At 39.1% G+C, this 13,075-nt stretch overlaps 1 protein-coding gene across 3 annotated transcripts; it reads right to left on the bottom strand.

Moving 5' to 3' along the window:
* Nucleotides 1-871: 871 nt before the first annotated feature.
* LOC135095890 (akirin-2-like) lies at nt 872-11,553 on the bottom strand. Of its 3 annotated transcripts, none has more exons than XM_063997043.1 (5): nt 11,531-11,553; nt 8,605-8,808; nt 7,841-8,112; nt 7,342-7,504; nt 872-5,141 (listed from the first exon to the last, which is right to left on the bottom strand). In XM_063997043.1, exons 2-5 carry the CDS (start codon nt 8,792-8,794, stop codon nt 5,131-5,133), a joined length of 636 nt encoding a protein of 211 aa, XP_063853113.1. In that variant the 5' UTR covers nt 8,795-8,808; nt 11,531-11,553; the 3' UTR covers nt 872-5,130. The 3 variants fall into 3 exon arrangements, with proteins under 3 accessions (XP_063853113.1, XP_063853118.1, XP_063853106.1); XM_063997048.1 differs by lacking the exon at nt 11,531-11,553 and adding an exon at nt 10,445-10,545 and having other exon boundaries at nt 7,841-8,085; XM_063997036.1 differs by lacking the exon at nt 11,531-11,553 and adding an exon at nt 10,445-10,545.
* Between the last annotated feature and the right edge of the window lie 1,522 nt (nt 11,554-13,075).

The raw sequence follows: 13,075 nt of genomic DNA on the forward strand, positions 1-13,075 counted from the left end.
AGATATTTGCTACATCCTTAGCTTCTGTGTATGCTTCTTCCTCTCAAGAATTTCCAGCTCCCCATCATATGTGGCAAGGAAATCAGATTACAGGTTTGATTATATCAAGAGATGATGTTGCATCATTTCTTTCCATTCCTGATCCCTCTAAATCAATCTAGATCAATCATCCCCACCTCTTAAAGGCATGTACACAAGAACTGGCATACCCACTCACACTGATTTTTCAGGCTTCACTTGATGCAGGGTCATTTTCATTACTGGACACAGTCCTTTGTGGTACCTATTTAAAAAAAAAAAAAAAAAAAGGCTCCAGATATGATCCTTTGATGTACAGGCCTGTGTCACTCACTTCAGTCTGTGTTAAGTCACTTGAACAAATTCTATTTATAAGTTTATTGATAATAATTACTTACTAAACTCAGCTCAGTTTGGTTTCAGGCTAGGAAGATCTACAGAAGACCAATTATTGCTAACTTATGGTGATATAGCTAGATGTGTTGATGAAGATTTTAATGTTGATTTGATACTTTTTTACTATACTAAGGTCTTTGATTTGGTGTGCCATGACACTGATTGACAAATTGTATATGAATGGGGTAAGGGGGAAGTTGGATTAGGGACTTTTAACACAAAGAGGAATGTTATTTTTAATATATTAACTTTATGGTGGATGGAATAGCATCATCATATAAAATATTTGCAGAGAATTTAAAACTCTATTTAAAAGTAAGAATAAGTTCACATAATATTTTGAAGGATGTAGTTTCCTGTCAGGATGACATAATTGTTTATGCTGCATTTCAGCACCATGGGGTTTTGAAGATGAATACTTCCAAGATTATAGTGTTAAAAATTTCAAAAGAAGTTATTGGATAACGAAAATTTATTGGGAAATAATAGTGTGTATTATATAGATAACACACCTGTCCCCCTGCAAGTTACAGCCACTGATCTTGGAGTCACACTAGACACTTCACTGAAGTTCCATCATCACATTACAAATGTTGTTAACAAGGCAGGTGACTTACTAGTAACTTACTCAGACCTACTGTCAATTATAGTCCAACATTTATAGCAACCTTATATGTTTCTCATGTTCATCCTATATTAGATTATGCATCATGCTTATGGAACACAGAGTATATAGGAGATCTACATGCTCTGGAATCAGTACAGTGACGATGGACAAAAAGTGTTAAGGGTTTGGAACACATGGAGTACTCAGAGAGACTGAAATCACTTAATCTTTTCTCTATTTATGGTAGATTAGTTTGCAATGATCTTATAAAATATTGGAAAATTTTTCATAATAAATGTACAAGAGCCAAGTGACACTTTTGCCAAACCACTTCTTGCAGGAACAAGGGGATATTAATACAAAATTGCTCATACAAGAACCCAGTTAGAGTGCAGGAAAAGGCTTTCAATAAGACATATTATGCTGTGGAATGCTTTACCTCAATCAGTGATTTCCATCTCTAATCTTAGTATGTTTAGGAGAGCTCTCAGATTTTCTTGAAGAACAACTATATTTCTAATTAGCTGCATGTGATGCACCATCCAGCTTTTAGTATTGTTAGTTCCTTATGTAATTTTTTGTTTATAAGAGCTGGTGCATCAGTGGAGTGTGACTTCCCTACCTTTGCACATGGTGGTAAGGGCCAGAAACCCCGCCCGTTAAGAAGATTAATTCTGTCCAACCCAGTGAGTTAATATGAATACATATCCTGATCCTTGTTCTCAAGATGTTCCTTTTACAGAGGACTGCCTATGATTGAGAGATCTACATTACTTCTTTCAACTCTTGTCATTATCAGTACTTACTATAACCTTGACTTCTATGGAGGTATCTTGCCCTGACTATGTACATTCCTCTCTTTAAGAGATACTGGATTGATATCCATGTCATCAATCTTTTCCATCACTCTCTTATTGTATCATTTGTATACAGACACCCAATTTACTAACTTTTTTCAGAACTCACTTGCTTCTGTTTACCATGATGCATTCCTTTACATTCTTATAAGAAGCTTTCAGTTTTAACTCACTCATTAATGTCTACATGCAAAAGTTTATTCTTACCTATTCCAGTATTATTTTTGCACTGCACTGAGAGAGAGAGAGAGAGAGAGAGAGAGAGAGAGAGAGAGAGAGAGAGAGAGAATCATCTATCATTCCTTTAACAAGCATCAAACACTACGTTCCTCACTTCACTCATCCAACATTTACACTTTCATTCCCCACCTCACCTCAAAAATGTGTTGTAAATGCTCTTAGTAACAAGTTCATTTCATATATAAATAAAAATTCAAACAAGGACCTAGCTTACATCCTAATCAGGTGTTCCCAAATTCTACCCAACCATCTAGCAAGAGAAGAGCTGGCAAACAGACTGGGATAATTATAACAGCCACAGCAAACCTAAACAGCATTAGCAACTATTAAGTGTTGCATAGCTGGTCGATCTGGCACATCAGTGTCCAAGAACGACTCTCAACAATTCTCAGCTGTCACATCACACCACCCTACCCACCCAACCCCACTATGAGTAGGGCACCAATGGATCCCAAGTGTCATCACCCTTAACAGGCCTCAGAAGTAATTAGTTGCCTTGAAATTTTATGCGGAATGTCCAACATCCCAGAGAATTCTGCCACAAACAGGCTTAACTTATGCACACAACTTTATGTTTCTCACAAATGGACTTCACAGTTGAGGTGAGGTCAGTGCCAGTTGCCACTCATCCCCAGAGGCCCAGCCAGCCTTACTAATTAGCAATGCATGACTCGCAAGTGTGATAGGCATCAGACACTGACAATTGTTATGGACTGTTTGGGCCTGTAGCTGAGTGAAATTACTGGATACTGCCCAGTAGTTTCATGCTACCTGGCACAAAACTGAATGATGTGGATATATCTTAAGGAAAACAATGCTGTTAAATCTCTATCACTACTTAAAGTAGGAAAAATGAATAAAACTGGCTGGGTTTCCAGCCATATGTCATCCTTAGAAAAAAGATGTAACATAAGATGGAATACTTTTTGTTAAGACAGCAACTTTCACCTCTAAGAGAGATCATGGCTCATTCCACAAATGTACAAGAATGTCATGTATGCATACACTGTATTCACAAAACATGGAGATGCACTTTCCTGTTATATCTATGTGAAACAATGACAATAAGACTAATGTTGTATTTTCCCATTAACAAGTATATTTCATGATACAAGTACGGTAAAAAAGTGAGAACAAGAAAATAAATAGTAAACAATTGCTCCTTATATCAGAGTTCATGCAACAATGTCAGGTTAACTAACTTATAACAAACAGTGGGTACCTATAAAATAAATGAAGAGAAAGAAACTTACACTGAAGATGTGAATACTAAAGTTAACACTACAAGACCAACAGAGTCAGTCTCACACTCCTGTCTTGGATCCTCTGCCGAACACAACAACGGTAAGCCAGTCTGTAAGAAGGCAAAGAAAGTGAAGAAAGTGACACTCACAATGGAAGGACACAGTTGCTGCACAACAATGTCTCACTAAGGAGAAATAATAATAATAATAATAATAATAATAATAATAATAATAATAATAATAATAATAATAATAATAATAAAAATGAGGAGAAACAAAGCCTCTTGCATTAAGATAAGTACAGTTATCATAAGAAGCTTAGTAACATACCACATGCATTTCCACTGTTTTAACATCTTCCCTCAAACTAAGTTCTCTTAATTGCTTGGAACCTATGTCACGGTTTGTAAGATTATCAGCAGATCTGAAGACTTAAGATGGAGGGAAATTGCTAAACACAATGTAAACAAGCATGGCAAGTTGCTAGACTTCTGACCACAACTATACATGACATCAATTTATCAAAGTCACTGCTCCTGCAGCTCTTGACAGTGAATATGCAGCTTATTTAATCCCGTTTTAACTGTGCACAATATGCAAGACATGAGACTGACAAGCCTCATAATCTAAAAAAAAAAAAAAAAAAAAAAAAAAAAAAAAAAAACTTATCCTACTCTAGATGTAAATTCATACGGTGAGCCGATCATGTCAAGATCCACTGCTACTAACACTACGGCCATTCACACATGCAGGTTCTCCCTGCACTGGCAGACTGATGTCCTTTGAACCTAACACCTTATTATGCCTAAAAGTACACATTACCCACATTAGACACAACACCCATAAGTAAATAATTATACAACAGATCTCTAATAAAACAGCATAGGCGTGATACTGATTTATAATGGTGGGTTGATACAGCCCTGCACAAGAGGGCTCATGATACAAGATACTAATGCAGGAAGACATCACCTGGGTATCTCCTTCCTAACACAAGTCCAAGATATGAAACCTACATTAAGTAGTAGCAAATGTCAAGACAAGTTTAGAGAAGCAAGTCAAAAATAAATTTATGCCAAAACTTAAATGAAAAAAAGGCAATATGGAGCTCTACCCTAAGTTAATATTCACATGAAGGCAATGTGACTGCTGCTGTGGCTGTCTTCCTGTACTAGCTCAACTCTGAACAGGCAATCACAACCTTTCTCGCAGACAGGGCTTTGAGATACCTGAGGTTACTGTCAGGCATGTCTAGTTTGCTGAAGTTTCACTCTGCAAAGCACCTACTTACAGCAAGAAAAGTGTGAAAGGCAACTGATGGGTTAGAAGGTATGTACACACAACAGTTGAGGAATGCCACACATTATGAGCACCACAAGTTAACTTGCGCTTGTCACCAAAGCTGCCACTTCTGGTTGCTATTAAGTCCCTCTTAACTTGTATAGTTTGCTCCTTTAGTGTCTTGAGTCTATATCTTGGCTAACCCAAGACTAGTATACTGACATACAGCCTTGAATGATATGGATATAGTTGTTTCACACTATCTTACGAAACACATCACTTTTACAATCACTGACAAGATCAAGATGAGGTTTATATCCATTTCATCCGGCAATCTTTAATTACACTTGCTCTGTGAACACCTTTACAGCATGAGTGTGTTCTTATGTACAAAGTTTACACTTTCGGGGATAAACTTTCCCAGCAACTTTTCATTCTTTGTACCTCCGAAGGCACATAGTCCATAGCAAAACAGCAAAGTTCCATCCTAAGAAAGATCTGAAATAGAAGAAAAAAATGGGGTGAATTACAAGGAAAATTACACAATAAATTCATTTAAAAAGCCCTACATGATATGCTCAACTCAGGCTGAAGTTTCAACCTTAAACAGCTGTGATCGCTTATATAATCAAGTCTCATCCCATGACACGGCAATCGCTTATGTAATCAAGAATTTTCACGGCATATGTTTTGAATTTTTGCTGTGGGCTTTGCTTCAGTTGTGTTCTACTGATCGCTGGCAACTTATTCATGCCATCACAAGAGCTTCAAATATTATAACCATATCCTCTCTCAAGTTTTTGTTAAAAGTAGGAGACCTCTGGCAACTTTTCATGACCGGCTGGGTAGAAGCCACCCTGTACATAACAGAAAACGTGGTAATGGAGGAGAAAATTAAGGTTGTAAACGTAGACGCTACAAATTTTGGATGTTTACATAAAGCTGAGAATTGAGGAGAGAGAGAGAGAGAGAGAGAGAGAGAGAGAGAGAGAGAGAGAGAGAGAGAGAGAGAGAGAGAGAGAGAGAGAGAGAGAGAGAGAGAGAGAGAGAGAGAGAGAGAGAGAGAGAGAGAGAGAGAGAGAGAGAGAGAGAGAGAGAGAGAAATTTCATGAGTGAAAGAATCAGTGAGACGGAATACGTATATGGATGTCAAAAGGAGTGAAGGAATCTGATACGGAAAGGGGAAATGAAGAAATGCAAAATGTGAAAAAAGGAAGGAGAGAATGAAGAGAGGAATGTAGGAAGGTGAATACTTTTGTGTGTGTGTGTGTGTGTGTGTGTGTGTGTGTGTGTGTGTGTGTGTGTGTGTGTGTGTGTGTGTGTGTGTGTGTGTGTGTGTGTGTGTATATATATATATATATATATATATATATATATATATATATATATATATATATATATATATATATATATATATATATATATACATATACGAGAGAGAGAGAGAGAGAGAGAGAGAGAGAGAGAGAGAGAGAGAGAGAGAGAGAGAGAGAGAGAGAGAGAGAGAGAGAGAGAGAGAGAGAGAGAGAGAGAGAGAGAGAGAGAGAGAGAGCAACAAATGGAGCAAGCAGCCTACATCAGACTAGTGGCGGCATGCACTGCTGTCCTCTACTCTTCTCCAGAGCCATCGCCATACTCGACGTGTCTCTATTTTCCTGCACTTTTGGAAAGCGTGTGAATTTTGAGGGCCTATTATTTCCTCTATTTATTCATGTATCTCTTTCAATTGCTGTAATAAATCAAATTACATTTTTATCATTGATGACATACTATCAGGCTTGTATTTTCGGTTCTAATGATAAAGACTATAATATCAAGCATAGTAAGAATGTCAATATTTAAGAATTCGCTTTTAAAGGGTTAATAAACAGATCTGGTAAACAAAAGATTGGCCACTCACGCAAACACAAGGTACCTCTATTTAATACACAGATCTAGCAAACAAAAGACTGACCACTCAGGCAAACACAAATCATCCTTCTTTTCATTAGACCCCATTGTAAGCTATCACACATGAAAGACTTCAGTACAGTGTGTTGCATTAAAGTCTATTAATCTTCTTAAATAATTCTAAACCCAACTTTTTTCTCCATCTTACCTAACACATTTCTGTCCCTAATCCTGGTTTTTGAGGCAGGCAAGTCGCATGAATATTACGAACAAGAGTACAGAAGCAAATATGAGCATAAGACAAAATTATTCCTTCTCTGATATACACTTTAGACAAGAACCTGAAATGCAAATGAGTAAGAGTTCTACATGATAATCAAGTGTGTAATGTGAGATGGACGAAGAAGTGAGAAATCTTCCTTGGGATAAAGAAAGAAAAATGCGGTAGGTCACCTACAAAAGGGTTGAGACACTGCTTATGCAGACAGACACATTAAGAGCTGGAAGCTTTTCACAAGGATGCAAAAAGTATTGGAACAAAGAAATGGGAGGCCAATGTGAGAGAAAGGGGAGAGAGGAGAATGAGATGATCAAAGCAAGCATGAGAATGCAAGCTCTTCTGTCAGAACTATCCCCTTGGAAGAGCTTCTTCAGAACAATGACAGATATAGGAAGAGGTTTAAGATGTATCATCTGGGTCTACTTACACACTTTTAAAAGTATACAAAACAAAAGAACAATTGGATCCATAAACTTAAGTGAAGCATTAGGCACATTAGAGTGTTGCTCAGGCACATCCTGTACTTACAGCTGGGAAGGGCCGCTTGGGACAGCCTCTGCTGTATCTGGTCTGTGGTGAAACGGACAAAGCAGTCATACTGCTCTGCCAGCTTGGAGGCCAACACCTTGTCATACTCCTCACGGATATTCGTCTCCCGTTCACGCAGTAGTTGCTCACAGATCAGATTCACCTGTAAAAGAATGTTGCTTGAGCACACAGGGCAGATAACAGACATGACTGCCTTGCCTCCGAGGAGAAGCTACATGATTGCAAATGCATATCACAGAGTAACAAATTAAATACTCTTTATCCTCACTCTTCATTCATTGCCTCATGACTTGTGTTTTCAAAGAAGTAGCAACTCCAATGAGGCATGACAAGTCTGTCTGGTCTGTTGCCAGTAAGTCCATTTTCTACATTGAGAATGATGAGAAACCAAACTTAACTGAAGGCACCAGGTAGCATAAGACAGGTAAAATTGACAAGAAAATAATGAAAGATGGACAATAAATGTATGGCTACTGACCTGTCTGAAGGTGAAGAGAGGTTTATCTTTGCTGAGTGACGAGTGCTGGGGGGGGTGGAGTGATGCTACACCTGCACTGGTGGATGAGGAGGGGGAGGGAAGGGGTGAGGTAAGTGAGGCTGGAGAGGGTGGGGAGGCTGGGGACTCATAGCCACCCTCACACTCCATGCTGCGCTCCCCACACTGCAGGATCTTGCGTCGCTTCAGTCTGCGGATCTCCTCTCTCACATTTTGTGCTATTTGTTCTGTAATGACAGTGTGGCGAGGCGTCTCTGTGGACAGGGAGAATCTACTAATGCAGCTTTGTTCTTTACTTCTATCCTAACATAGAAACTGAGTATAAAGAGGAAAGATACAGGTAAATAGTAGCAAGGTAACAATTTACTTTCCCCTGATGACTACCAGAGCCTAAGGGTACAGGCAACTAACATCCCTGCTTCACAAAAGATTCATGTACAAGATGTGAATATTTCAAGGAACATAATATTTGTGTATTGAGTGAATAACTGCTCAATGGAGGCTGTTGTTATGCGCAGTATGTCATTCTAATTTCAGTGATCAGCCTCTTGTTCACTAATTCAAAACAGCTGGCCTAAATCCACAAACATAAATGCACAGCGCATAATTGCTTCACAAAGAAGATTGAGGACATCTTGCTGTTAATGAAAAATATACTTTTTTAGAGTGAGAATATCAAGCAGTGCCACATGAGGCAAGAGAAAGTGGCAATGAAATGCATGAGTCTGATCCTGGCCATGCCTTACCTGGGGTGAGTGTGGGAGTGACCTCCGAGAAAGGTGACTGTGACTCTGTGTGGCGCGCGGTGGCGGCAGCAGCACTCTGTGGCGACACACACATGGGCATACAGCGCCGCCGTTTGTGGGGCCGTGGTGTGCAGCTCCCATGGTGCAGGGGGTCAAACTCCAGCGAGCGCTTGAGGGTCACACATGCCATCTCTCTTGGTTAACCTGTGGGGATACAAGCACACGTTAACCTTGGCTTCAACTGCAAAAAGAGGACAAAACCCACGGACTGTTCAACCCTACATGGGTGAACAAGCAAGCTGAACCAGGTGATGACAAGAACTCTTCTGATGAGCATTACAGCACTGAACTGACAGCATGATGCTTACACAAAGCAGAAAAGAAAAGCAATGCTGCTAACTCTGTATGCACTGTATGTCTCAAAGTACAGTCCAGCTACATGCACTGTCCTTCACTCATCACCCTGCCATGTGCTAATCTCCCATTACACTTGCCATCAATAATCAAGTCACAAGCCTCACTCATTTACATTGCAGTGTTTTGCATTTTTCCTCAATCTTCAGTCCTTAGATCAGCTGGAAACATCAACCTGTACCTGCCCTGTGAACCAGTGCACTGGGTAGACTAGGCCTGGGATAGTCAGGCCACCCCATGTGTGTTTTTCTTTTCAGTTTGCTTCTCCTCCCTAAGCAGTGGGTCACAGCTCCTGACTTACACCAGGTACATAATCACTGCTAGGTGAACAGGGGCTACACAGCAAAGTCCACCCAAAGATTTCTGACCTGGCTTTCAAGCCTGGGCCCTCTCAACTGTGAGTTGAGTGCACTAATCACTGTGCCACCACAGTGTGTGTGTGTGTGTGTGTGTGTGTGTGTGTGTGTGTGTGTGTGTGTGTGTGTGTGTGTGTGTGTGTGTGTGCATCAACAGTATCTAAAAGTATATCTGTACCTGTATGGTTGTGTTCTATATTATGTAGATTTTAGTAACTTTCAACATATATGCATGTATATGTGTATATATGTATATGTGCATGTTTGTGTGTGTGTATGTATAAATAAATAAATAAGAAAATAAATAAAAAAAAATATATATATATATATATATATATATATATATATATATATATATATATATATATATATATATATATATATATTATAAAAGCGAAACACTGCACTATTTTTGTAAATAGTGACAGCTCTGCAGAGCTGGAGCCTTGTAAACAAAATAAATATAACCAACACGCGCATAAATCCAGCAAAAAAAATTTCAGCGCTGGATGTACAGGGCTAAGAACTTCTTCCAACAATTCTACTGTAAGAAACTGTTAAAATAAGTTTGTAAGAAATGTAGCGAAAAAAAAAAAAAAACGGTAGGGGAAAAATTACATGGATAACAAACCTGACACACACACACACACACACACACACACACACACACACACACACACGAGCGTGGCTAAGGCCCTGTAAATTACATCTAGGTAAATACAAAGATAAACACACAAAAAAAAACAATTATTCTCAACACACACACACACACACACACACACACACACACACGTCCCACCCACCAGTACCTCTGCTCTGGAACATACTGGATCTAAAAGCACCCTATACTTGTCCCGTGAACCAGTGTGCCGGATAGACCAGACGAGAGGAAAGGCAACGTACAGATGGAGATAAAATACAAAAAACGAAAAAAAAAAAAAAAACTCCCTCTAAGCACTGCCCTCCCACCCTGGCACAGTTGGCACCCGCGGCTGTCTCTCACCGATACCACACTTAATTGGACACATGGGAAGTTTGCAGACATGTGTAGAGGTTAATTGGCCGCTCACCTGAGTCTGGAAAGAGGAATAAAGTCCGTAGCCTGAGGAGCTGCAGCCTCAATATGGCCGAGACCAAACAATGGCAGCAGTTCGCGCCTGGCCGATGGTTCCTGTGCACACCAGGTGGGGAATTATTACGCCCCTTCATACCAGTGGTGCCCTTTGTACACTAGCTTATTTAGGAAGTGAAATAGTAGGTGAAGTTAAAAGATAGGAGTAATTTGGTTGGTGTAGATCTCTCTCTCTCTCTCTCTCTCTCTCTCTCTCTCTCTCTCTCTCTCTCTCAAGATTTTGGTTTCCATATGTACTGTATGCTTGTGAGAGGCAGTGTGCGTGTGTGTGTTTATTGAATTAAAATTAGAATATGCTCTCTCTCTCTCTCTCTCTCTCTCTCTCTCTCTCTCTCTCTCTCTCTCTCTCTCTCTCTCATAAGATTTCGAGGTTTCTATGTGTGTGCTAGTGTGTGTGTTTATTGAATGAAAACTCTCTCTCTCTCTCTCTCTCTCTCTCTCTCTCTCTCTCTCTCTCTCTCTCTCTCTCTCTCTCTCTCTGTGTGTGTGTGTGTGTGTGTGTGTGTGTGTGTGTGTGTGTGTGTGTCCACATTTAGTTAAACAAATCATTCTGACACCTCAGAGTATGTTTCTTAAGCTAAAAAACGATCTTTCGATCTGTGCTTTCACGACACTCTGCCTTATTATATACTATCTTAGGCCAACAGTATTGTTTAATGTTTACATATCTAATAATATAAACTGATTTTTCTTTCTCTTCTCTTTGCAGCAGTATTTTTCTAATTATTTAATAAATAAAGGATGATAATGATTAAGCTTTATTCACTCGTGCAGGAATACAAATAGGCCAATACGAAAATGCAAATAGATAAATATTACAATAAGGAACAAAGGATGGGCGGGATGTCAGCTAGATTGACACCAGACTGACTTGCATATTTTTACAGTATTAGGGAGACTGTCACCAGACTGTTACCAGACTAACCTGTACTTATCTGCCCTCACAGTAATAGGGGACGTCAGACTAATTTATCCTCATTGTACTATAAAGACCGAAGGATGAGCGAGAACATCACACACTGACCTGCCTTCACCGGATCAAGAGAGGACGGAGACATCAGGCTGACCTCAGTGACGTGCACTGACCTACCCTTATAGTAGTGACCTGCACTAACCTGCCTTCATAGTGTTATAGAAATTGGCAGTACGTCGTTTTCGTTTTATTGCAGCCGACGGCAGATTACTCACCGGCAAAAAAAAATTATATATATATATATATATATATATATATATATATATATATATATATATATATATATATATATATATATATATATATATATATATATATATATATATATATATATATTACACACACACACACACACACACACACACACACACACACACACTAGCTCCTAGGAAAGGATGCTGCAATGTTCATGAAACCATGCATGCGAGACCAGGATGTAATAACGTGCAATTAATAATAATTGTGTGCTTCCTTATTCTGCTTTAAATAGAAAACACGTCAGATGTGATTATTTTTACGCATTATACTTTCACTCTGAATACAATGCATGGATCACTGTGGGAGAGAAGGAAGCAGCCTCCGAACTTTACATCTCGTGTCTGTTTTAGGCCCGTATTCTAAAACGCTTTGTTCTCACCACGACTGTTTTCTAAGTGTTTCTCTTATTAATAATGTACTAATCTTGTTGATTTTCGTTAAAATAATAAAAAAATACAATTAAAAACCAAAGTAACTTCAACTAGGAGTTGAAGTTTAGTGGAAGTGCGACAATGAAGAGCTTCAGTAGTCATAAATTTTATTCTAAAACTCTTTGCTCAGTCACCACTACTATTTTCAAAAGTACTATGTTCAGGTGATACCTAGTGATAGGCACCTGCATTATGGCTGCCTGTATTCATGCACTTCAAAAGAACACTTCTTAAAATACACATACACAGTCCTAAAGTTGAAAGTAACTTAGTATTTCGCTCATACACTAATATATAGGTCTGTACTATGAAACGCTCACAAGACTTTTCAAAATGCCTCAACAGAGATGGTTAGTCGGATTCTCATGAGCGTTTTCCCATTAGTGATACAGAATATTTGATATACTTTTACTAAGAGAGAGAGAGAGAGAGAGAGAGAGAGAGAGAGAGAGAGAGAGAGAGAGAGAGAGAGAGAGAGAGAGAGAGAGAGACCATTGAAAGCTAATGACTTCCTTCTAGAGTTAAGAATGTTAAGGTAGAGATAGATGCGGAGACGTTTCGAGAGAGAGAGAGAGAGAGAGAGAGAGAGAGAGAGAGAGAGAGAGAGAGAGAGAGAGAGAGAGAGAGCATTACGAACTTGTCTACATCCTGTAAAAAATACAAATAGATACACACACACACACACACACACACAAATGCACACAAATGCATAGAGTTTTGCAAATCCCGTCTATACAAAATAAATGCAGATACGGGTTAATCAGCGTTCCTAATGAGCGGCACAGACAATAGGAAGGGCGGCAGCAGAAGGCACCACGCCATGTGGCACTGTATGCTATCAGAGTCACGCCTTATTAGGAAAGGTTAAGGTGACGACCCTGTGTAGGCTAACAGTAGGTGTGTTAGG

This window comes from Scylla paramamosain, chromosome 3, assembly GCF_035594125.1.
Source record: "Scylla paramamosain isolate STU-SP2022 chromosome 3, ASM3559412v1, whole genome shotgun sequence".
NCBI classification, from domain to species: Eukaryota; Metazoa; Arthropoda; class Malacostraca; order Decapoda; family Portunidae; genus Scylla; species Scylla paramamosain.

Coding starts and splice junctions, on each gene's coding strand:
- LOC135095890 (XM_063997043.1), bottom strand. CDS start 8,794: ATGGCATGTGTGACCCTCAAGCGCTCGCTGGAGTTTGACCCCCTGCAC. Junction 8,113..8,604: donor CACTCCCACACTCACCCCAG/GTAAGGCATGGC, acceptor CCCTGTCCACAG/AGACGCCTCGCCACACTGTC. Junction 7,505..7,840: donor CTCTCTTCACCTTCAGACAG/GTCAGTAGCCAT, acceptor ATTCTTTTACAG/GTGAATCTGATCTGTGAGCA.